This window comes from Thamnophis elegans, chromosome 7 (assembly GCF_009769535.1).
Source record: "Thamnophis elegans isolate rThaEle1 chromosome 7, rThaEle1.pri, whole genome shotgun sequence".
NCBI classification, from domain to species: domain Eukaryota; kingdom Metazoa; phylum Chordata; class Lepidosauria; order Squamata; family Colubridae; genus Thamnophis; species Thamnophis elegans.
In genome coordinates this window covers 73,042,061-73,067,651 of record NC_045547.1, presented here as the reverse complement: position 1 = coordinate 73,067,651, position 25,591 = coordinate 73,042,061, and the positions used below count along the sequence as shown (strand labels likewise).

Below are 25,591 nucleotides of genomic sequence, written 5' to 3'. Positions count from 1 at the left end.
GAAGCAATGGGTGGAAACTAATCAAGGAGGGAATCAACTTAGAACTAAGGAGAAATTTCCTGACAGTTAGAACAATGAATCAGTGGATCAACTTGCCTCCAGAAGCTGTGAATGCCCCAACACTGGAAGCCTTTAAGAAGATGTTGGATAACCATTTGTCTGAAGGGGGTTGGACTTAAAGACCTTCAAGGTCCCTTCCAATTCTGTCATTCAATTCTATTTTTAATTAGCGACAGCCCCAGACATAACCCCAGAATAGCTTTGAAGAGCATTTCAAATGAGCTTAGTAAAATCCCCCTAGTCAATTTCTTGTCACACTTTCATCAGATTAAGAGGTAAGCCCTCCTCTTCTTCTTCTGCTTCCCATGTCTTCATGCCAGATCCTTCATATTGTTCCCAAGTCAACTGAAAGAAATTATGGGAAAAGGTTCAGGATTGCGTCTGCCTATCAGTCTTCAGGATAACCTTCCCAAACTGAACAGAACACAACCATATTTGCAGTTGGGGTGGGGGAGGGGAGGCAGCAAAAAGAAAAATGGGCTGAATCCGGCTTATGACAAAATCCATTTTGATGGGAGTGCTGTCTTTCAAGTCCTCTTACCTCCTGGCCACATGACCCAGTATGGAATATATAATCCCACATTGTGCTTCCCCAACAGAACATACACACCTAGTCCCAAAACACAGGGAGAATAGAAATGCACACATACATAGATGCAATCCTTCGTTACCCAGAAGAGTATACTAGAGGCCTAACCATTGTTGGCAAAAGGTTTGGGAAGGCTTGGAAAAGCCCAGTTTTACAAGTTTGCTACTCATTCCAAGTCAATAGAATATGGAAGGACTCAGGATTCTGTTTGTCTATCACTGTTGTGGCCCACCAGCAGCCAGCAGAGCTGGGAGCAGATTCAGACAGTGAGGGGGTTGGGGAGGAATATGGGCCAGTTCTGGAGTTTGGGGAAGGCTCTGACGAGGGCCCTAATGATTAGTGCTAGGAGGCAGAGATGGGGCCACGGCCGTCTGACATTTATCAGCTGCCTTCAGAATCAGACATCAGTGAGGCAGACGAACAGCTGGTGCCTGTTCCCAGTGTGCGCATGCACAGAGTGGCCAGATGAAGGGAACAGCTAAGGACCAAGGGTCGACTTGGGAGTAAGGCCACAGGTGGATGGTGAATGGCCCCTCCCAGAGGAAATAAAAGAGGAGCCACAGGGGAGTGGAGTTTGCAGGGGACAATTCATTCCTGCATTCTTGCCAAGCATTGCAGTGTCTGAAAGATATCGGCCTGGCTACTCTCCAAGCCTGATGAAGGTCGGTAATGGTGAACTATCTTGAAAGGCTGTGGGAGAGGAAAGACTTTTGCTGTTGAGGAATTCACTGTAAATTAAATAAAAGGGTTTTCTAGGGATGAGGACTTGGCTGGGGAAGCCTAGCTCATAACAGTCTCTAGGATTACTCTTTGAAAATAGAACAGGACTCACTTTAGTATAATTGGAGAACATGGCATAAGGATTGAGTTGAAAATGTGGGGACTCCCTCTGGGGTCTTCAGAGAACATTTTCCCCAATTTCTTCCTTTATATACTTACGGAAAAAGCAGGTGGACAGGGGTTCCAGATGTTAGCAAGTCCTCCTTTTAAAGCTGAGGATGGGAAGAATGCCAGAAGATGGGAAGGATGGGAAGAATGCCAGAAGATATAACCCGAAGGGTAACATTACCTTGTTCACTTGATTGATCCATGGAAGATCCAGGGTTTACAATCAACTTAGCATTTCCTTCTGCTGCTAACGCTCGTAGCTGAACGTCCTACTATGTGTATATCGCAAGCTATATCATATTTTCCAAATGGTGTTTTCCAGCAAGTCTTTGCATCTCCAAGTAAACACCCCATGGACAGCAAGGGCGAGGAATCGAAGATTAGCTATCCAAACATATTTTTTATGATTGACAACTTTGAAGAGGTAGGTCCTCTCTCCTTAGAGTAGGTCCCTTGTGTAGAAGAATGTAGAAGTTTGGGGAGTATGTGTAATTATAAAAATTAACTTCATGTCTAAAAAAAATTAATCACATGTCGAGATTAACTGAATGTGGAAATTTTTGAAATCATGGGGATTCCAAAAATAGCTTTATAACACATCCAATGATTGGGTTTTTCCTAACATAAGATAGAGATACTCAATTTTTCATGATTTCTACAACACATCAAAATTTCCAGATAAGATATAAATTACTGAAACATCTTTATGTCAGTTTATAATTTATGACTTGAGTTGTATTGGCAACAGTTGTTAATTATGAGGTTGTAAACTAACATTTAATAGAGACTTAAAATTACAGAATGATATAAGATAATTTAATATGGAAAATTTATTTTATACCATTGTTATTTTGAAATTTTACAACCAATTTTGTAAAGGTTATTTATCTTTTTCTCCTTTTTTCTGCTTATTTTTTCCCCTAGTTGTATTTGCAGAATAATAAGAAATAAGTATTTTCTTTAATGGTGCAACTACTGCTGTTCATGTCATAGATATGTAGCTCTGCTTACTTAGAATTCAAATTTACCATTGTAAATTGGCAGAAAACATTGCTACATAAAGTTATGCAGTTTGCAATTTGATCGAATATTACCCCAAAGCCTTATTATTATTATTTTTTTTAAAAAAACAACCCTAAATTTTTGTACTGCATCACAAAACTGCTGGTTTTAGAGGCTTGGAAAAATGGTGTAAAGATACATGAAATATCCTTTTTATCCCTAGGATTAATTATGATTCTGAATTTGCCTTTTCACACTGTTTCATTTATCTAAATCAGCGCTTCTCAACCCTGGTAATTTTAAAATGTTTGGGCTTCCACTCCCTAAATTCCCCAGCCAGGTAGACTGACTGGGGAATTCTGGGAATTGAAGTCCAATCAGATTAAAATGATCAAGGTTGAAAAACATTGATCTAACTCACCTTTGGTGGTTTAAATTGCAGTCAATTATAGGAAATTGGGGCTTAGGGATGTTTTTTTTCCATAATAAAATTACTTTTTAAAAAAATGGTTAGAAGTTTTAGTGTGCCCCCAGACCTTTTGCTGAGAATAGACTTTCCTGGTATAGACTCCTGCACTGCTATTAAATATCTCAGTGTGTCATCTGTGACTTAGCCATAGACAATGACAAATGGCCGTGAGTGTCTCTACAGCTATTTATTTTTCTCTCTGCTCTATTTGGATGTCTCATTAGGTATTTAGTGACATGACTGTAGGGGAAGGCGAGATGGTTTGCGTGGAGCTGGTGGCCAGTGACAAAAGTAACACTTTCCAAGACGTTATTTTCCAGGGATCCATCCGCTATGAGGCCCTCAAGAAGGTCTACGATAATAGGGTGAGTGTCCTTCAGATGGTGAGGTTGTCTCTTAGACCAGGGGTCAGCAACCTGCAGCTCTGGAGCTGCATGTGGCTCTTTAATCCTGCTGCTGTGGCTCCCTGGATTAGCATTAACTTAACAAGAGATAAAATAAGGGATAGGCTCGTAAGTTTAATTATTATTGCACAAAATATTTGTACCCAGATGACACACTGTTTAACGAAAGATGGTATGTTTGTATTAAAATAAAATTAAAAAAAAAACTTTAAGAAAATAGAACTAAGGAGAAATTTCCTGACAGTTAGAACAATTAATCAGTGGAACAACTTTCCTCCAGAGATCGGACAATCATTTGTCTGAAATAGTATAGGGTTTCCTGCCTGAGCAGGAGGTCAGACTAGAAGATCTCCAAGGTACCTTCCAACTCTGCTATTCTGTTATAAATTTCTCTTAACCCTACTTTCTGGAGCCTTACCACAATTAGAGAACAGTGGTAGGTCTAATCAAGAAATCATCCACAAGGATGATTGAATGTGAGAAAACTTGCTGATTAAGGTTGGAGAGTGGATCCTATCTTTCTTTTAAGACATTATGTCCCGTAATGGTAACTAAGGCAGATCCAATGCCCAACACACAGAAAATAGCTATAGCATTTAGACTTAACATATTTTTCGGAGTATAAGAAGCACCTTTTTCCCCTCAAAAAAGAGGTGAAAATCTGGGTGCATCTTATACACTGGATATAGCATTTTGGCCTCTCGAAACCTCGACCCTTTGCAAAAATGGACATGCGTAAACTTTAGGAGGCTTACAGAGTGCTCCTGGGGACTGGGGAGGGCAAAAATGAGTGAAGAACGAGCCATTTTTTGCTTGTTTTTGCCCCACCCCCCACCCCCAGGAGCACTCTATAAGCCTCCTAAAGGCTATGCATGCCCTTTTTTGGGACATTTTGGGGAAGTTTGCAGAGTGCAAAAAGTTTTTTTTTAATTTGCCTCTTCAAAATCATAGTGCATCTTATACTCCGATGCGTCTTATACTCTGAAAAATACAGTATATACTCCTTTGCAGTGCTTTTTACAGCCCTCTCTAAGCAGTTTACAGAGTCAACATATTGCCCCCAACAATCTGGGGCCTCATTTTATGCATCTCGGAAGGATGGAAGGCTGAGTCAACCTTGAGCCTGGTGAGATTCGAACTGCCAAATTGCCAGGCAGCTGGCAGTCAGCAGAAGTAGCCTGCAGTACTGCATTCTAACCACTGCCCCACCGCGGAAAAGTTGAATTGAAAGAGGTTCATGCCAGTTCATGTCGATGATGCAAGGGCTTGAATTTTGACTCCCCTTTGCAGGTGAGCGTGGCAGCGAAAATGGCACAGAGAATGTCCTTTGGTTTTTATAAATACAATAATATGGAGTTTGTGCGTATGAAGGGGCCTCAGGCCAAAGGACATGCGGAAATGGCAGTGGGTCGCGTTTCCACAGGTGACACGTCTCCTTACGGTACAGAAGAAGATTCGAACCCAGGCTCACCGCTGCATGAGCGAGTAAGTTAACTCTGTTAACGGCATTCTCTGCTTTCTCTCCTTTCATGATAAAGTATGTTATTGGAGACAGTGCACCTATGTTATGTCACAAAGGTCTTTGCCATTTGTTGCCATTTTTGTTGGCCTTGAGCAGGGGTGTCAAACTGGCAGCCCGTGGGCCGAATGCAGAGGTGGTATTCAGCAGGTTCTGACCAGTTCTGGAGAACCGGTAGCGGGAATTTTGAGTAGTTCAGAGAACTGGCAAATACCACCTCTGGCTGGCCTCGCCCCCATCTATTCTCTGCCTCCCGAGTCCCAGCTGATTGGGAGAGGATGGGGATTTTGCAGTATCCTTCCCCTGCCACGCCCACCAAACCATTCCATGCCCACCAAGCCACACCCACAGAACCGGTAGTAAAAAAAATTGAATCCACCACTGGCCGGATGTGTCACATGCAGGCCATGCCCACCCGAGCTCCACAAATGGGGAAAACGTCACGAAACAACATGTGACAGCAGTGTGACGTGGCAAGTTCTCAGAATAGTGGAAACCGATGGCTTGGCTTTATGACTGGCAATTTTAGCATGCCATTCAGCTCCGAAAGCTTGCTAGAGTCAACTATGGTTGATAAGACGGCCAAGAGGTCATTTCTGAGTTAAACACCTGAATATTTTAGGGAACCTTGTCAAACAGAGTCAGGGGATGGATCAGTGTTCATAAATGAAAGTTGGTCTATGTAGGCTTATTCCAAACACACCCAAAGGTACAGTGTAAGCCACCTTGAATGATTGAATGAACCATTCAAATAAGTCAATAATAATAACAACAACAACAAAAATGAGTTGTTGTTTTTTTAAATCCACTGGTCTGCAATTAGAGCACAATGCAGATAGCCCTTGACTTACGACCACAATTGAGCCCAACATTTCTGTTGCTAAGTGAGACATTTCTTAAGTGAGTTTTGCCCTATGTTACAACTTTCCTTGGCAGTGAATCACTGTGGTTGTTAACTTAGTAACACGGTTGTTAAGTGAATCTTGCTTCACTTAAGTGAATTTGCTTGTCGGAAGGTTGCAAAAGGGGACCACCTAACCCCGGGACACTGCAGCCGTTGTAAGTGTGAGTCAGTTGTCAAGCATCTGAATTTTGATCACATAACCATGGGGATGTTGCAATGAGAATATAACTGCTGAACAAAATTCCGCATTGGTGACAGGAAGGGCATCTGGCCATTAAACACTCTGCTAGATCCATTCAGTTGCCCAAACTCCACCTTGCAATAGATTATGGGGTCATTAAAAGATGATGATGATGATGATGATGATGATGATGATGATGATGATGATGACGACGACGACCATGGGGATGCTTGCAATGGTCATAAGCATGAAAAATGGTCTTAAGTTGCTTTTTTCAGTGCTATTGTAACTTTGAATGGCCACTGTATGAGCTGTTGTAAGTTGAGGGCGACCAGTGCTGGATACTATCAAAGACAATATAAATCGCAGTTGCTTCTCATCTCTGGCTGTTTTGTCTCCCCTTCTAAGGTCACGTCCTTCAGCACCCCTCCAACGCCAGAACGCAACAGCCGCCCTTCCTTTTTCTCCCCGTCCCTCAAGAGGAAGGTGACCCGAAATCGAATCGCGGAGATGAAGAAATCCCACTCGGCCAACGACAGCGAGGAATTCTTTCGGGACGATGAAGATGGAGGTGCGAGAAGTGGGGAGAACCCTTTGGTTGAACTTGGGGTGGGCGCCACCCTTTCTTTGGCACTGTGCTAAAGGCCAGTGAGTCAGGAAGGAGGGAAGGAGATGAAGGGGTGGGCAGATGTTTCTGCCTTTTCTGTATCTTGCTTTTGTGGGAAGGTGTTCTGACCTAGGCTTCCTTAGAAAGCAAGAAGCAGAGTTTTGGTCCCGGAAAAACTCCTTTTATTTGCACGACTGTGAATTCCTTTCATTCACAGTGCACAAGACTTAGCAAAAAGTCTTTCAGAGGAATGTTTATCAACACGAACCTTATCTAATGATTGTAAGCCGCCCTGAGTCCCCTCAGGGAAAAGGGCAGCCTATAAATCCTAATAAAATACTCAAATACTCAAAATCTCATTTGGAGAGCTTGTTAGGTAAGCTCTGTTTAGCAGATATATTCTTATTGCAACATCCCCATGGTTATGTGATCAAGCTTGTTAGGTAAGCGAGTACGTTCAGAGAAGCGTTGTGAGAGTGTTGTTGGAGAACACACAAACCAGCATACAAAGACACTGCAGTTTAAATAGGCTTTTACTTTCGTGGAAATAGAGGTATCAGAGTCCATCAAACAGTCCAAGTCATACATGGATAAGTCAGGCAGTCATCAACGTCTTTCAGTTAAGGGGTAATCCAAATAACATAGTCCAATATCATATAATCAGTTCAGTACTCAAAGTTTGCTAGCAGTTGCAAAACTTACAATAGCTCACGGCACTTTCTAACAGCCAGCTTCCAAAACATTCCGATCAGATCAGCCCAGCATCTAACAAACAGAGAACTAAGTCATTCTGGCTCCCTCTTATGGCCGATTGAGGAAAATAGCAACCAATCATATTTTACAGTATGATTTAAAGAAACAGGTATAGCATTGTTGCATGATTTATATATTGCCAACCCAACCGTTAGATTATATTCCTAGCAGAGCTGACAAATAACTAGTTTCCAAACGCAGGACAAGGCAAAACCTGGCACAGAGTCTCTTATAGTCACAAACAGAACTTGAAACAGCCGAAGGATCAAATTGTTTCCTGCAAAAGCCCACTCCCCATTTTCTCCCCTTTCGTTTCTTATGGGAGAGGCCAATCACCTCCAAGGTGTTGCTTGACTCCTAAGTCAACCCTGCTTTCTTAGTTGGTCTTGTCAGCTTTCCCCAAAACAACACCTTCAGATGACTTTAACACTAGCACACAATAATACTATTTTATTATTGTATTGTTCCATATTTATTAAAAGATACAAACCTTAGTATCAATAGTGCTAATGTCTATTGAGAAATCTTAAGATAGCTGGTGATGGGCTGATGTTTGTAGCTAGCTAGCTAGCTGCTCTCACTACCTGCTCAACATGAGAGGACTCCTATAGAGGATGTCAAGGTCTGAAAAAAGGCAGAGTTCATAGCAACTTCAGAAAGTCTTCAGTGTTTGGCAGATACCCTCAAGATCTCTCAGTTGACCTTCTGCCTGCCTCTTTGAGAAGACCTATAGCCCAGTGATGGCTAACCTTTTCAGCACTGAGTGCCATAAGTGGGTGTGCGTGCAAAAGCGCATGCATGTGCACACCCATCATGCAATATGTGCGCGACCCACTCCCTCCCCCCTGCATCAGTGATGGGTTTCAAAATCTTTTAGAACCTCTTCTGTAGGTGTGGCCTGCTTTGTGGGAGTGGCTTGCCGGCCATGTGACCAGGTGGGAGTGGCTTGCCAGCCATGTGACTGAGTGGGAGTGGCTTGCCAGCCATGTGACTGGGTGGGTGTGGCCAACTTGTAAAATGTGATGGAACTCATTTAACAACGCTCTTGCTTAGCAACCAAAATGTTGGCTTCAGAAACTCTGGCATTTGAAGCACGCAAGTCTTAAAGCTATCAAGTTACAAGACCCTTGCACCCCTAACCCTTTAGAAACACCCCCCCCAGGGGTGTTCAAACTTGACAGCTTTAAGACTTGTGGACTTCAGCTCCCAGAATTCCTCCTCCAATCATTTTGGCTCAGGAACTCTGGCATTGAAGTGTGCAAGTCTTAAAGCTGTCAAGTTACAAGACCCTTGCACCCCTAACCCTTTAGGGAAAAAAAACAACCCAGGGATGTTCAAACTTGACAGCTTTAAGACTTGTGGACTTCAACTCCCAGAATTCCTCCTCTCGCTCTTCATCTTGATGATGTGCGGATGGGCATGGGAAGGGAGCTGGAACCGGTTCTAAATGGCACTGTAGATTTGTGGAACCTCTTCTATAGAAGAGGTTAGAACTGGCAGGAACCCACCCCTGCCCTGCATTGATATGCACCCCCCGCTCCACACACATGCGTGAGCATCCCCCACATGTGCCTTCCCCCCACGTGGTCGTTTTTGCCACCCCAGCCTCCAGGAGCACTCTACAAGCCTCCTAAAGGCTATGCATGCCCTTTTGGGGGGCAAAAACCAGGCCGGTTTTCACAAAAAATGGGCCGTTTTTTGCTTATTTTTGCCCCCCCCTCCAGCCCTCAGGAGCACTTTGCAGGCCTCTCAAACTCTCTGCATGCCCCATTTTTCACAAAAAATGAGGTGTGCAGAGGGTTTGGGAGGTCTGCAGAGTGCGAAACCCTTTAAAAAAAAAACCCTCTTCAAAATCTTGGTGTGTCTTTTACTCTGAAAAATACGATATTTTTCTTTTATTCTATTGCCATAAAAAAACAGATTAAAGTGGGTGGAGGAACAATCAGTGGAAGACTGAATGCAGTTACAGTGAAAGGTCCTGGGTTCAAGTCCCCCTTCCCCCTACTAAGGATTCAAGGCCGATGTCTTTGATCTGAAAGATAGTTAGGAAAAATGGAGGGGAATCACTGAACTAAGGACATACTGGTGGGTCTGCTTTCAAACACTCTCCATGTAAATGGAGCAAGTTGCTGTTAAATGAGACAGTGAACTGAAGGGCCTGGATTTGCCCTTTGCCCTTTGCCTTTCGCAGTGACGCCCGGTATATGAGAGCCTCTGCGGCTCCTGGTCACAGATGCCCCACTGAGCTAACCAAGCCACCTGGTTTGATTCATTTAAGGCAGTGTTTCTCAACCTTGGCAACTTGAAGATGTCCGGACTTCAACTCCCAGAATTCCCCAGCCAGCGGATGCTGGCTGGGGAATTCTGGGAGTTGAAGTCCGGACATCTTCAAGTTGCCAAGGTTGAGAAACACTGATTTAAGGCAATTCATTTGCGTCGGTTCCCTTCCTGAAGTCCTCTTCTCTCTCGACAGATTTGCATAACGCAACAAACCTACGCTCCCGGTCGTTGTCTGGAACCGGACGCTCCCTGGTGGGTTCTTGGCTGAAGTTGAACCGAACGGATGAAAACTTCCTCCTCTATGCACACTTAACCTACGTCACGCTGCCGTTGCATCGGATTTTAACTGGTAAGGCTGCTCGGCTTTTCAGTTGCTACCTGCTTAAAATTCCTTAGGTGTGTTATCTCCTGGCATGAATAAAGAGGGTGGAACAATGGCGCTTGTCCTCTGCTTATCCACCAATGGGTTTGATAACCCCATCTCGTCACCTTTCCTTCTTTCCTTCCCCTCCCTCCCTCCTTCCTCCCCTTCCCTCCTTCCTCCCCTCCTTCTCTTTCCACTCTTCCTCCCTTCCTCTGGCCCATTTTTTCCTTCCCTCCCTCTCTCCTTCCCTTCCTTCCCTTCTCTACCTTTTTCTCTTCCTTCCTTCCCTCCCTCCTTCCCTCTCTCCCTCCCTCCCTCCTTCCTCCCCTTCCCTCCTTCTCTTTCCACCCTTCCTCCCTTTCCGTCCCCTGGCCCATTCTTTCCTTCCCTCCCTCTTTTCTTCCCTTCTCTCCCTCCTTCTTTTCCTTCCTACCTTCCCTGCCTGCCTCCTTCCTCCCCTTCCCTCATTCATTCCTTCCCTCCTCCTCTTTCCACCCTTCCTCCTCCCTTCCCCTGGTCCATTCTTTCCTTCCCTCCGTCTCTCCTTCCCTTCCTTCCCTTCTCTCCCTCCTTCTCTTCCTTCCTTCCCTGCCTCCCCCCCTCCTTCCTCCCTTTCTCTCATTCATTCCTTCCCTTCTCCTCTTTCCACCCTTCCTCCTCCCTTCCCCTGGCCCATTCTTTCCTTCCCTCCCTCTCTCCTTCCCTTCCTTCCCTTCTCTCCCTCCTTCTCTTCCTTCCTTCCTTCCTTCCCTGCCTCCCCCCTCCTTCCTCCCCTTCCCTCATTCCTTCCTTCCCTCCTCCTCTTTCCACCCTTCCTCCTCCCTTCCCCTGGCCCATTGTTTCCTTCCCTCCCTCTCTCCTTCCCTTCCTTCCCTTCCTTCCCTTCTCTCCCTCCTTCTCTTCCTTCCTTCCTTCCCTGCCTCCCCCCCTCCTTCCTCTCCTTCCCTCATTCATTTCTTCCCTCCTCCTCTTTCCACCCTTCCTCCTCCCTGTCTCCTTCCTCCCTTTCCTTCCCCTGGCCTTCTTTCCTCCCTCCCACCCTCCCTCCTCCCTCCCTCTCTTCCAAATCTCAATGGAGCTTCTTAAATTTTCTGCAAATTCTGCAATGTCCATGTGGACATTGAGAAAATCCAATCCCTGGTAGCCATTGCTCTTTCACCTGACATCTTTCACCTTCAGATATTAGCATGTTTCTACAAATGTGTGTGCCTGCACAACCTGGTCTTCCTACGAGTTAGAAACGCTGTTGGGAACACCTTCAGATATTTCCAGAAAACCGTGTCTTAACAAGGATTCCCAATGGGCTTTCTGAAGTCCTAGCAATCCCATTCCTCATCTCGGATAGAGAATCATGGGGCCATGCTTCACTCCTATTATCTTGCGTCCGCATGGCAATGCCATGGAATAAAAGAGCAGTGGGGACTTGGGTGGGGAATGAAGAAGGCTCGGAAGATGAGGAAATTTTAGGAGGGAAGCTGCAGAAGAATGAAATTCTGCCGATGTGCCGGTGTAACGGGATTCGGAAGGACAGGAGAAGAGCAGTTATCAGGGGCCAAATAAGAAGGACCTGAGCCCAGGCCAAGAAAGTAACTTGAGAAAATGTTTCAGACAACCCCCTCCTTAGTTGACATGAAAGTAAAGGGGAGCAGAAGACTAGAAAGATTCTATTATTATAGCTATTATAATAAAAATAATCTGGACCTATTTGGCATTGGTTTTTTTTAACCTGATCAGCCTTGTTGGACTGATAATCTGGTTGTGGCCCAGATCCAAATTAGGGCTAATGTGTAAGTAAAAAAAGATGTGAAGAGGCAGCTGCACAACCAGATTTTTAGAGTGTTGTACAGATGAGCCCTGGATTAGTTGAAATCAAGATAAACAATTAGATGCAGATCAAATATTAAAGGGGACTTAAAGAATAATTCACTTAGCCTTGACACAATACTAGATGTTTCCAATTTGGAAGTTAAACGTTCCATTTTACCTCTTTTTAATAAGGTATTTCAGAAGTATAATCTCCACATTTCAAATCTTTTGTCAGGTCCCCCAAAAGCCAAGAACAACGTGTGGATAATTTATGAGAGATATTCTTTATCGTTGTTTGTCTACAGACAGAATCTTGCCAGACTAAAGCAACTATCTGCAATAACTATAGAAAAACTCTAAGGGGCCTTGTCCTCTTCTATACATTCCAAGCTCTACTGTCTCTTTGCTCTCAGAGAGACAGCCCCTCCCTTCTGTGAATCCAGACTACATTCCACCACAGTGTTGCTCATAAAGGCCTCATTAATGGTCTCCACACCTCTGCAAGTAAATGAAGTCACATATCCATATACAGGTTATTTCTAGGTAGTAGAAGAGATCAATTTGGAACCTCCCCGTTGTGGTCCACCAACGGCCAGCAGAGCTGGCAGTAGATTTGGACAGATGGGGAGGAACATGGGCCAGTCCTGGATTCTGGGGAAGGCTCTGATGAGGGCTCTGTGTCTGAGGCAGAAAGGGGGCCAGAGCTGTATGTCACTTATCAGCTGCTTTCAGCGTCAGACATTGGTGAGGCAGAGGAACAGCTGGAACCTGTTCCCAGTGTGTGCATGCACAGAGTTGCCAGACGCAGGGAACAGCTAAAGAACAGGGGTTGACTTGAGAGTAAGGCCACAGGTGGATGATGAATGGCCCCTCCCAGCAGTGGTGAAATTCAATTTTTTTTACTACCGGTTCTGTGACCATGGCTTTGTGGGTGTGGCAAGGGAAGAATACTGCAAAATCTCCATTCCCAGCCCACTCTGGGGCCAGCCAGAGGTGGTATTTGCCGGTTCTCTGAACTTCTCAAAATTTCCGCAACCGGTTCTCCTGTCAGAACCTGCTGAATTTCACCCCCGCCTCCCAGAGGAAATAAAAGAAGAGCGAAAGGGGAGAGGAGTTTGCAGGAGACAATTAGTTCGCTTAATTGGTTTGTCTCTCCATGACTCCTTGCCAAGTTCTGCAGATATCAGCCTGGCAGCTGTACAAGACAGATAAGGTCTGTGACTGTTAATCCTCCCTTGAAAGACTTTGCTGGATGCGAATGAGCAGAATTCACAGTCAATTAATAAAAGGGTTTTTTGTCGGGACAAGGAGTCTGCTTCGTGGTTTGGGGGAAACCTAGGTCAGAACACTCCCCATTTAACTCTCTGTCATCCTTTTTTTTTTTTTTTGCCCAGATATTCTGGAGGTGCGACAGAAACCGATTCTGATGTCCTAGCCAAGAGCCGGGTGCTGCCTTGGAAAACTCGCAGCCAAGTGCCTAAAAACAAAAACAAAAAAACTTATCTCTTGCTGTCTTCTGTCACACGGTCACCACTTGTGTCAGGAACATAACTTTGAAAACAAAAAAAAAGGGATCTCTAGGAATAACCAGCCAATCAAGAAGTGCCTCTTTTGCTCTTTCCTCCCCTTTAAGAGAACCGGAACTGGCTCGTATTTCTTTATAGACAAAACTGGTAGAAGATTTCTAAAGCAAAAAAACCCCCTCCCTGAAAATAATAATAATAATAATAATAAAAAAAGGAAACAAGGGGGAAACAAAATTAACCCGCCACCATCTCAGAAGTAGGGGCTGCGTATAAAAACAACGGCAACGACGAAGGCGATGCTCGATGGATAGCATTTCCTTTCCTAATTGGAAACCAACCTGTACAAAAAGCATTCATCTTTATATACCTTGAATCGGATTTCATACTGGGTGAATCAATGAACATTGGTCTTTTCCATGTGCATAAGAAAGCAAATCCTCTCCTGTAGATGCTTTCATCAGATAGGATCGCGACGTAGCATAACATCCGCAGGGAAGTTAAAGGTGGGGGGGAGGAGGGTGTTAGATGTTCATGGAGGAGCGTAGCGGGGGAATCCGATGGCCAGGTTTCTCTCCTTCTCTCAAAGGGATATATTTTCAAAGCCTCGTAGCACGGATGGGTTCTGAGATGTCATCTTCGCCTACTAAAGATCAGCCAACAACAACAAAAAAAACCCAGCCAAAAAAAGTCTTAAGGGTTGAGATTGTAGGAAAATGTCCATTTTTGCCTCCAGTCGGTCTTCCACTATATGGCGGCCTCTGATTTTGAGGAAGGAGGAGGAACACGCGCTAACTGGAGGTCAGGAAGGAAAATACAGAGGAACCTCAGCCTGGACGAATTGGGAAATTAAAATAAATCTAAGGAAAACTCCTCAAAATCTTTTTGACTATCCCATCCGCTCAAAACGATTCCCCTCAAACGGGTGTGTGTGTGTGTGTCTGTGTGTGTGTTGCTGTGATTTCTCAGTAAACGGAAGACTCATTCCCCTCAGCTCTCCCCAATGTTTTTCTAGGATTGGGGAGGAGGGGAGGCAGCAAAATTCTAGAGGAAGCACAGAGTCCATCGTTGTGGGTTTGGGATCATCACTCAATTCTATTGTACGCGTGTCTGAAGATGTATAAAAGCATAGTTGAATCAAAGAGGGCGTTTCACTACTTTTCTGAAAACACATGCACTGATGATGGTGATGATGATTTTTTAAAACGGATTCTCATTTAATTGTTTAAAAGGAGAAGCATTTGGTGGAGATATCAGGCGTCCTGCTTCCTCATCTTTGGCGAATTTGCACTTTTATTTTAAATGTATAATACAGTTTTTTTTGGTGCGTGTTTACAAGATGAAGTTCAGCCTGTTTACATATGAACCAGTGGTGGGATTCAATTTTTTTTCCCTAACGGTTTTGTGGGTGTGGCTTGGGTGTGTTGTGGCTTGTGGGTGTGGCTTGGTGGGCGTGGTAGGAGGAGGATACTATAAAATCTCCATTCCCTCCCTACTGCAAAGGGGAAGGTTACTGCAAAATTCCCATTCCCTCCCGATCAGCTGGGACTCGGGAGGCACAGAACAGATGGGGCGGGGCCAGCCAGAGGTGCTATTTGCTAGTTCTCTGAACTATTCAAAATTTCCGCTACCGGTTCTCCACAACTGGTCAGAACCTACTGAATACCACCTCTGATATGAACGTGTGTGCACGCCTTTAAAAAGAACTCAAAATGAACCACACAAGGATTAGGCTGAGGGTTGCCCAGTGTGTGTATGCATGGGAGGAGGGGTATAAGTGCAACATTAAAGATGGCAGCCGGGATTACATGACCCAACTTCCACGCTTTTTTTTATATGTTTCATGGATGCCCTCTTTTTTATCCTACACCAATTCCGGCTTATCATATCTTGACCATAATGTGATATATCCCTTTATAGCCTCTTTGCTACTAATCGTCAGATTTCTTTACTAATTATAGGCTTGCCCTAATCCAAAATCTCCCTTTGGATGAAAACAAATCCTCCTTGGGAGATTACAGAATCCCCAACCAGCAAATCACCTCAAAGAAAGCTGATTTCTAGATCAGGGTTCACCATCCTTGGTAACGTGGACGGCTGAGGCATTGTGGGAGTTGAAGTCCACAAATCTTAAAGCAACCAAGGTTGGAGAATCCTAATCTAGATGTCTTCTCAGCACGATTTGAATTCAGCTGCCGCTTACCCATTGGCTGGGCAAATGGGCGTGGCTTGTTCACTGCAGGTATATTCCTGGGGGAAAAGACTTGGGCTTTAAAGCCACTCCTTGTTCTTAGCTCTTTAACTTTGTAGTTTAGCTAGAAGGGAACAATTTAGCTAGAAGCTAGAAGAAGGGAACAATTGATGTAGTTTTGTGAGGCCTGCAACATCATTGACTTGGGAGAGTTAATTCAACCTCCTGCAAGTTAGGGCTTGCTAAATCTACCTATTGACTCTATTTTATGGTCTTAACAGATACTCCTTATTAAACAGGTAATGGGAACCAGGTCTGAAGTTAGCTTTAATAGAGATAAACTGTCTTCCCACTGCATTTCAGGCCTAAAGCTCATTCCGTTTGCACCAGTTACTCTTTGTAGGAACGCGTCCCTTCAAGAAGCCTAGCTGAACAAATTGCTGGGCAGCCAGGAAGGGTGTGAAGAAGGGAAAAACACCCCTGGGTAAGTTCGCTGGTTGTAAGCCTGACTAAACACAGATGGATTTTGATTTTGTTTGGAGTTGTTGCAAGCTAGTGGAAAGCTGAATATCATTTTGCTGGCGGAGAGGGTCAGAAATAGGATCGCGTAAATCAGGGGTAGTCAACCTTTTTATACCTACCGCCCACTTTTGTATCTCTGTTAGTAGTAAAATTTTCTAACCGCCCACCGGTTCCACAGTAATGGTGATTTTATGGAAAACCTAATGCAAATTTTTAAATAATGCTATGAATTTTTTTTAAAAAAAGTCAAATTAAAAAAAAGGAAAGTGCTTCAGTATCGGACAATAGCAATAGCAATAGCAGTTAGACTTATATACCGCTTCATAGGGCTTTCAGCCCTCTCTAAGCGGTTTACAGAGTCAGCATATTGCCCCCAACAACAATCCGGGTCCTCATTTTACCCACCTCGGAAGGATGGAAGGCTGAGTCAACCCTGAGCCGGTGAGATTTGAACAGCCGAACTGCAGAACTGCAGTCAGCTGAAGTAGCCTGCAGTGCTGCATTTAACCACTGCACCACCTCGACAAAACCCCTACCTCCTACCATGAAAGCTGGAACACCCACTAGTGGGCGGTAGGGACCAGGTTGACTACCACTGGTGTAAATAAGGATCACTCAAGGCCTCTAAAGCTCTCGCTTCTGCATAGAGGCTACCAGCGAGACTTGGCCAAGAAGCGGTACCTGTCAGGCAGTGTTGCCTTCAGGGTTTAATGAGTGTGGTGGTCTAGAGCAGTGGTCACCCACTGGTGCTCCTTGAAACACTGGTGGTCCATAAGAAAATTTGGGTGGTCCACAGAAAAATTATTTGCATTTTTTATATTGCACTAAATCAGGGGTCCTCAAACTATGGCCCCTGGGGATGGATATGTTCCCAGTGTGCGCATGTGCAGAGTTGCCAGACGAAGGGAAGAGCTAAAGAATAAGGGTCGACTTGGGAGTAAGGACACAGGTGGACGATGAATGGCCCCTCCCAGAGGAAATAAAAGAGGAGCGAAAGGGGAGTGGAGTTTGCAGGAGGCAATTAGTTCGCTGTGACTTTCCGAGATTCCTTGCCAAGTTTTTCAGATAACGGCCTGTCAAATCTCCAAGCCAGATAAGGTCTGTGACTGTAAATCCTCCCTCGAAAGACTTTGCTGGATGTGAATGAGCAGAATTCACAGTAAATTAATAAAAGGGTTTTTTGTCGGGACAAGGAATTTGCTTCATGCTCTTGGAAAGACTCGGTCAGAACAGTTGTGTATACCACGGACACTAAATGCTAAAGCATAATTCTGCCCAACAGATATCCAATGGAAAAGCCTACAGCAGTATATAAATCACTGTTTCATTTACTTTTTGTATTAATCGGACAATAGCATTTGGCAGGATTTGCTGTGTGTGTGATGCCGTTACGAAAGGGATAATTCAACCATGAACCTAGTCACAATCTTGGGGTTTGTTTTGTTTTTTTTGCCACCCCAAAAACAAAACAACAAAAACAAAACCTCCTTGGTATTTAGGAAACACACACCGAGTCTGAAATACTACCCATAATTTACCACAAAGTATTGTATCAACTCAGCCTTCGTAGTTCTCTTAATGTTTGGAATGTAAGGTTAATTGAACCATTGGTTAATGGATGACTAGAAGCATTTGGGTAACCAAAGAGTTCTGTACCTTTGACTTTGAATCCGTAGCTCAGTATTTTTCAACTTCGGGAACTAAGAGGGGTGGATTTCAACTGCAAAGCTTGTTGGTGGATTCTGAGAGTTGAAATCCACCCCTCTTAAAAGTTCCCAAGGTTGAAAAATATTGAGCTGCTAAAAGTCAAAGTTAAAACTACATAATATATAGGACTTATCCCTGCCTGAAGGTTGGGCTAGTGCCACAATACCTGTTGCCAAAGGCAAGGCTTCACTCTCAAAACGCTGGCACAAGGTTCAGCTTTGATTGAAAAAAATGGTAGACTACCGCCTCCTCTTACAGGGTTCTGAACAGAAGGCGAAGCTGGTTGTGTTCCTCCCGAGTTGAGGGATGCCCAGATAAAAGTGCATGGAGAGACCTTTGAATCCGAGATGGAGGAGACCAGAATTATAGGATGTGGAAAAAACGATGCGGCATTAGAACTTGCAATAGAAAACAGCACCTGAGAGCAAATGAGTTACGAATACCTTATGGCAGTGGTTCCCAAACTTGGCAACTTTAAGACTTGTGGACTTCAACTCTGAATTCTGAGAGTTGAAGTCCACAAGTCTTAAAGTTTCTAAGTTTGGGAACCACTGCCTTATGGCAATGATGGCTAACCTTTTTGTCACTGGGTGTTGAAAGCGCCCGCTTACACCCATAATGCAATGTGCATACGATCTCCCCATGCCCCCCACGGGCATGTATGTGCACCCCCCATGCATGCACACGTGACCCCCGTGCTCCGCCGCCCTTCCATGCGCCCAGCCCCCTCCCTCACCCATTTTGGGCTTCCAGCTTGGTGCAGAAGGCTTTCCAGGCCCAAAACAGGATGCAGGGGGGTGCGCATGCTCCCCCACACCCCATTTTGAGCCTGGATGGCCACCTGCACCAAAATGGGGTGGGGGTGGGGGCATATGCATCCCCCTCACATCCTGTTTTGGGCCTGGAAAGCCGCTGCACCAACCTGAAAGCCAAAACAGGGCACAGGAGGGCTACGTGAGACCCCAAAATACAATGCGAGTACCCCCGCGCATGTGCCCTACCCCACCTGCGCATGCACGCGTACGTCCCCGCATGTGTCCCACCCCCCACGCTTGCATGTCAGAGATCCGAAGACCAGCTGGCCGGTGGGAGGCGTGCACGGATGTATGGTGGACCTGTGCTGGGGTGTTGGCTGGCATGCCCGCAGAGGGCTCTGGGTACCACCTGTGGCACATGTCCCATAAGTTCTCCATCATGGCCTTATGGAGATAAGTTCCAGAAGGCTTAGAAGTGGGAGAGGGCAAAGCTTCAAAGATAGATTTTGCTTCCATTCTTTAAGGAAAAGCCTCTTTGAAAGCTGCTGTGTGGGAAGCCATGGGTGGCCTCCTTTCCCCGATCTTAAAAGTTCACTTAAGGACCTGAAAGTTATTTGAATGATCAACCCAAAGGTGCTTTTTCAGGCGGCAAATGGACTTTTTTGTGTTTTTCTTTTCTCTGAAGACATTTCACTTCTCATCCAAGAAGCTTCTTTAGCTCTGACTGGATGGTGGGGAACGGAAGGATTTATATTCCTTGCAGACAACTGGTCATTTGCATCCTTTTAGAGAGTCAGAGGCCCCTTGGAGGCTTATCTGTATCCTCAGGGCCACCTGAGTAGTACAAGTCATTATTTGAATGATGTGAAGTCCTACAACAAGGCGGCATTTGGAGGCAAGCCGAAACATTTCTCATCAAGGTAAACTGCAGCTCCTTAAGAATTCTCATTTTGGAGACGTCGTCCAAAGCATTTGGAAAACTCATTGTGTGTTCGTTGTTCCTTTTTATTAAACAGATGAACATTCATTCTTGTGTACCTTTTTAAAGCTGGCAATGTATATATATATATATATATATATGTGGTTTTGATTTCAGCAAAATGCCTACTTCCCACTTTCTTGGAATTAAGTCGTGTAAAACTTAAAAGGGGGAAAGATATGATCTCACTGCCAGTGGCAGCATTTAAATTTTCTGAATTTTTCATAACAATAAATGTCATCATTTAACCTAGTGGAGTTGGATCATTTGACTAGTTATTTGTTGCATTTAAGCCCCACCTTTATGTTGTGAGGTTCCTATTTTCTCCATCACAACAATCCCATGAAGTGGGCTAGGCTGGGAAAATAAATCACCCAGCCAGTTTTCATGCCTAAGGCAGGACTTGAATTTTGGTCTTTTGGTTTTTAATTCAGTACCATAATCACTATACTAAACTGGTTCTCATCACAAACCTTTTATTCAACTGCCAGTTGCTCAGACTTTACACTCAAAAATGTAAGACCAAGGATGGGAATTGTAGGCCTAACATTACACAGTGGATACCGGAGTAGGGAAGACAGTTAAAATGATAACAGCACTGAAGCAGGTTCATCGTATCAGTGGAATCGTATCTACCCCATTTGCTATTTGGAGAAAAGATGAAGTCGGGAGTTAAGTTGCTCCGAATTTACTTTTGCTATGACCCAAGAACGGTTTTTGTGAGTTCAGAGAAATGCTAATTATTTAACCCTACAAGAAGAAAATCGACCACTGATCCAATTTAAGTGATTTTGCTGCAAACTAAGACAACATCCCTTCATCAAATAGGCTCACTTGGGTAAAGATTTTTACTGACTTGTTTAAAGGGACATTACAAGAGCCCAGTGGTTAGAATGCAGTACTGCAGGCTACTTTTGTTGACTGCTGGCTGCCTGCAATTTGGCAGTTCAAATCTCACAAGGCTCAAGGTTGACTCAGCCTTCCGTCCTTCTGAGGTGGATAAAATGAGGACCCAGATTGTTGGGGATAATATGCTGATTCTGTAAACCTCTTAGGGGCTGTAAAGCACTGTAAAGCGTTATATGAGTCTAAGTACTATTGCTACTGCATCAAAAAAAAAAAAAGGAGAAGGGGGACCACATTAATAGTTTAAAACAAATTCTTAAGAGATTCTGCAAAATTATCGCAAAAAAGCTCTGTTCTTAGTAGGAACAAACAAACATAATCCAGACCAGAAGTTTAGAGTTTACACGTCTGCCTTTTCCCCTCTAGGAATTCCTGCTATAATTTCAATCATTTCAAGGAATGGATTAATCCCAAAGTTAATTCTTCTATTTTAGAAAATGACAAGAGAGTTTGAATATATAAATTAGTTGTGGGAATGGGGAAGAGTGCTTGAACTTTTGCAGAAACTGGTATAATGCACCCCACAATTGACATCAGCTGCTTGAAACACACAACACAAAGATCTGATGTTTTCAAGAGCAGCAGACTGGGTAAAACCAGGCTTAATAGCAGTGACTGTGAGAGGGATCTTGGAGTCTTAGTGGACAATCAGTTAAATATGAGCCAGAAGTGTGTGGCGGCAGCCAAAAAAGCATATGCAATCAGATTGCATTAACAGAAGGACACAATGAAGATCAAATGAAATACTAATACCACTCTATAAAGCATTAGTAAGACCACATCTAGAATGCTGCAGCCAGTTTTGGTCACCACACTATAAAAAAGATGTTGAGACTCTAGAAAGGGTGTGAAGAGCAGCCAAGATGATTAGGGGACTGGAGGCTAAAACATACGATGAATTGTTACAGGAACTGGGCATGGCTTGTCTAGTGAAGGACCAGGGGAGACATGACAGCAGTGTTTCAATATTTGAGGGGCTGCCACAGAGAGGAGGGGGGGTCAAGCTATTTTCCAAAGCACCTGAAGACCAGACAAGGAATGGTGGATGGAAACTGATCAAGGAGAGATTCAACCTAGAAATAAGGAGAAATTTTGTGACAGTGAGAACAATCAACCCATGGAACAAAAGTTGCCTTCAGAAATTGTAGAAGCTTCATCGCTGGAGGCTTTCAAGAAGAGACTGCACTGCAGTCTGTCAGAAATGGTGCTTGGGTGGCGGGGCTGGACTAGATGACCTACAAGGACCCTTCCAACTCTGTTAATCTGTTAAAGCAAAATGCTCCACAAGGTGCAGGAATAACAATTTCTGCACAGATCCCAGGCTCTTTCAATGGAACAGTTTCCCAAGGAACAAAGCAAGGTAATTGTCACACACGCTCGGTAAAACAAGCCAGTATAACTAACTAGTATGTATGTGTGTATATATGTGTGTGTGTGTATATATGTATGTATGTATATATATGTATGTATGTATGTATGTGTCTCTGTGTGTATATATATACATATACATATGTAATTAGTGTCACAACCCCTGGTATGCCAATATGGGAGGAAGCTTACTGCTTCCATTCTCTGTCACAAGAGACCCTTTATTTATCAGCACAAATAAATGCTATATAATGTTGCATTTGTGCTGATAAATAAATAAAGGGAGACTAGTATAGATCTATTTCAAGCTATTTAGCTCTCATCAGCTAGCCATACCCTTACTGGGATTCAAACCTGGGCTGTATTACATATTAGGCAGTTATATTAGCCACTAGGCCACAGGCTCTCCTCCTTTATCAGCTAAGCCAGGGAAATAGGTATATATTGTGTCACAACCCTTGGTATGCCCAAATATGGAGGAAGCATTCATTCTACTTTACTTTTGGATGGTCAGCATCAAAACGGTGCAGAACTACTTTTACCAGAATTTAATTTCTAGCAATGGACAAGACCCTCCACTAAAATGTGTTTCATTAAAACCATATTGAAACGTAAGCAGACAGAAATCCTGCAGGTAGGCATTACAATAATACTCTCGCATTTCCTAGCCTTTTCCCCAGCCCTGAGTGTACCTTGCTCTGCACCACTCAATGTCAGCCAATGAAAAACATTATCATCTGGGGACAGGAAACACAGAAAATGAAGCATAAGCCCCAAATTGGGCTTGACAGTTAAAATCAAAAGCTCCTTGACATTAAAATGCCCTTTTTCTACCTTTATGATGCCCATCTTTTGTGACATTTTTAAAGAGTTAAACTTGTGTTTAGAGCTTCAGCTTTTCAAAAGTAGCTGGCATATTTGTCTGGATTTCCTCACCTCGTTCTACTTGTCCTTTGGGAAATTTTCCTAGTATATTATCTGCTTCATTCATTTAATTTTTATACCTTTTCCAGCAATCAACTGACTCGTCTTGCCCAAGAGCGTACTTTCAGCAATTTTAAGCAGCTCTCCAAAATGTCAGGCACAATTGTTATTTTCTGTTTGAAATGTCAGTTTCTCTAATACATGGGTCATTTTATACACACGCTTTACTTTGCAATCTGCCAAATGCATACCTACAAACACACATTCCTCTAAATAAAATTCCACACATTCCAAATAAAATTTCTGTTCAAAATATGCAGATATTAAAGTTGTCTGCTAATCAGAAGAAGCAGGCAATTTGCTTGTACAGGATTCAAAACAGAGTAAAAAGAAAAAAAAATCAGAGGATATTTAAGACACTTTCCAAAATACTGACACTCTTGGCCATCCAATATAAATATTTTCAGAATATTAATACGTGCAGAAGAATTTGTGATATCTCACCCACTTTGATATTAACAAATTAACCCAGTAATTATTTGAAAGGCATAAGGCCCAAAATTTCACATATCTATAGGGCTTGTGCAGCATAATCTCTCACTATAATTTAGAATGGCCCTTTCTTAAATACCATATTTTTCGGAGTATAAGACACTCCGAAATATAAGACGCACGTAGCTTTTGGGGACGAAAACAAGAAAAAAAAATCTGTCTCCACCTCCCAGCAATTTGCCTCCTTGCAGCAAACAGCCCATTTCAGTTTCAGCACAGCTTGATTAGTACAAACAGCTCATTGTCAGTTTCCTGACAATCAGCTGTTTCAGGCTGCAGGGATTGCCATTGCTTATTGCACGCCCCATTTTCGGCCTCCGCATTTTTTCTCTCCGGAAGAAAAAGTGTTATGCTCCCATAAATATAGTAATTTCACCCATTTCTTTAAAAGTATCCAGACCTTCAATTTAGTAAAAAAGGCATGGATAATTCTTCTTTTACAGTAGACCAGTTCTGATTTGGGGGGATTCACTACGATCAGTTTTTTGTATAACAATTCTGTTTCCAATAAAAAATATTTAAGCAACCACGCTCAGCTACACAGCTTGTGGGCTGAAGTACAGGGATTAAGAGGATACAGGTAGTCCTTGATTTATGACCACAATTAGAGCCCAAAATTTCCTTGCTGAGACATTTGTCAAGAGTCCCCCACCCCCATTTTATGATCTTACTTGCCAGAGTTGTTAAAGCAAATCGCTGCAGTTGTTTAGAGCCACGGTTGTTAAGTGAATCACCCTTCCTCATTGACTTTGCTTGTCAGAAAGTCGTTAAAGGGGATCCCATGACCTTTGGGGCACTGCAACAGGGTCAGTATGAGTCAATTGCCAAGTGTCCAAATTTTGATCATGACCTTGGGGATGCTGCAAAGGTCCCAAGTGTGAAAAATGGTCATAAGTCACTTTTTTTCAGTGCCGTTCTGTATTTGAACAGTCCCTAAATGAACTGTTGCTAAGTCGAAATGAACTGCGCTTAGATTCTATAAGTCACCACTTCCCAACTTAACAAGAGGATAAAAAGGTAAAGGTTCCCCTGCACCTGTGGGCTAGTCATTCCCGACTCTAGGGGGCAGTGCTCATCTTCGTTTCTAAGCCGAAGAGCCAGCACTGTCCGAAGACATCTCCGTGGTCGGCCGGCATGACTCAACGCCGAGGGCGCATGGAACGTTGTTACCTTCCCACCAAAGGTGGTTCCTATTTTTCTACTTGCATTTTTACATGCTTTCAAACTGCTAGGTTGGCAGAAGCTGGGACAAGGGGAGCTCGCTCTGTTACACAGCACTAGGGATTTGAACCGCTGAAGTGCCAACTTTTCTGATCGACAAGCTCAGTGTCAGATCCCTAAAAGTGATACTGCCATTCAATTGGGAGGAGGGGGCCCTCGGAGTAATCACTAGCTCTACCTGTAACAACTGAGTTTTACTACTTTTACAACTGGTTTTCTGTCACCGAAAGACTGGAAGTCCCAGCACCTCTGGAGGGATGTTTATGATGGCCATGTGGACTATCTTACTTTAATGTCTAACTAGAGATAGCCATGGGAAAGTGTGTTTTATTCGACTCTCAGGGCAGAAGAGTTAAGGAACATCTCCACACTTGTGTATTGGTCAGAATCTGCATTCGGACAAAGGGAAGACGTCATTATCAGTTTAATCCCACTTGCATTGCCTAAAGGGTTTCAGATGCTGCTTTGCCTCTAATGGTTTCCATCCTGCTTGATTAAAGGTTCCTTTTGAAATAATCCGTTTCAAGAGCCTTTACTTTCTTAAATTAGGAGAGGAACCATTACACTCACGTGTCTTAGCCATTGAGCCACCCTATAACAAGAAGATAGGCAGCTGTAAATTCAATTTATGGAAAGCACAGATTGGGAAGAGCTAAAGAACACAAAGAAGGAAGAATCAATTCCAGCAAATTTTTCCATCAATGGGATCTAATTAGAATTAAGATGAATGAAGGCTTTTAAGGATTTGCCTCAAGCCTCTTGATGCCATCTTCTTCTCTGGAGATAATGCGGTGAATCTTGCGGTTAAGTATCAAGAAATGACGATTATTTCAGAATTGTTCTCCAGATAATGTTCCTCCTGGACCTCCTGTAATCAACGTTCTCCAACAGTTGTTACTTAAAAACAAAGCTTTTAACAGAACATAAACTGTAAAGAGAATTTCCCTAACAGGAAAAGACTTCAAATCCAGCCAGAAAATATGATTTGCCTATCTTATTTTTCCCCCCACTCAGCCACCTAATTTCTTGCTACACTGTTTTCTAGATGAATATGTACTAATTAGGGGGCTTTTAGCAACTTTACTTTTCACATACAATCAATAAAGATTTTTTGGGG

The 25,591-nt window shown here is 43.6% G+C and overlaps 1 protein-coding gene across 2 annotated transcripts in view; it reads left to right on the top strand.

The window, feature by feature from the left end:
* KIAA0930 (KIAA0930 ortholog) overlaps nt 1–14,231 on the top strand; it is a 70,105-nt gene extending 55,874 nt beyond the window's left edge. For both annotated transcript variants that reach the window (XM_032221468.1, XM_032221469.1), the window contains 6 exons: nt 1,860–1,961; nt 3,233–3,373; nt 4,703–4,897; nt 6,425–6,587; nt 9,850–10,005; nt 13,221–14,231. In XM_032221468.1, the coding sequence (XP_032077359.1) occupies nt 1,860–1,961; nt 3,233–3,373; nt 4,703–4,897; nt 6,425–6,587; nt 9,850–10,005; nt 13,221–13,261 (798 nt within the window). In that variant the 3' untranslated portion in view covers nt 13,262–14,231. The remainder of the gene's footprint in view (nt 1–1,859; nt 1,962–3,232; nt 3,374–4,702; nt 4,898–6,424; nt 6,588–9,849; nt 10,006–13,220) is intronic.
* The last annotated feature ends 11,360 nt before the right edge of the window (nt 14,232–25,591 follow it).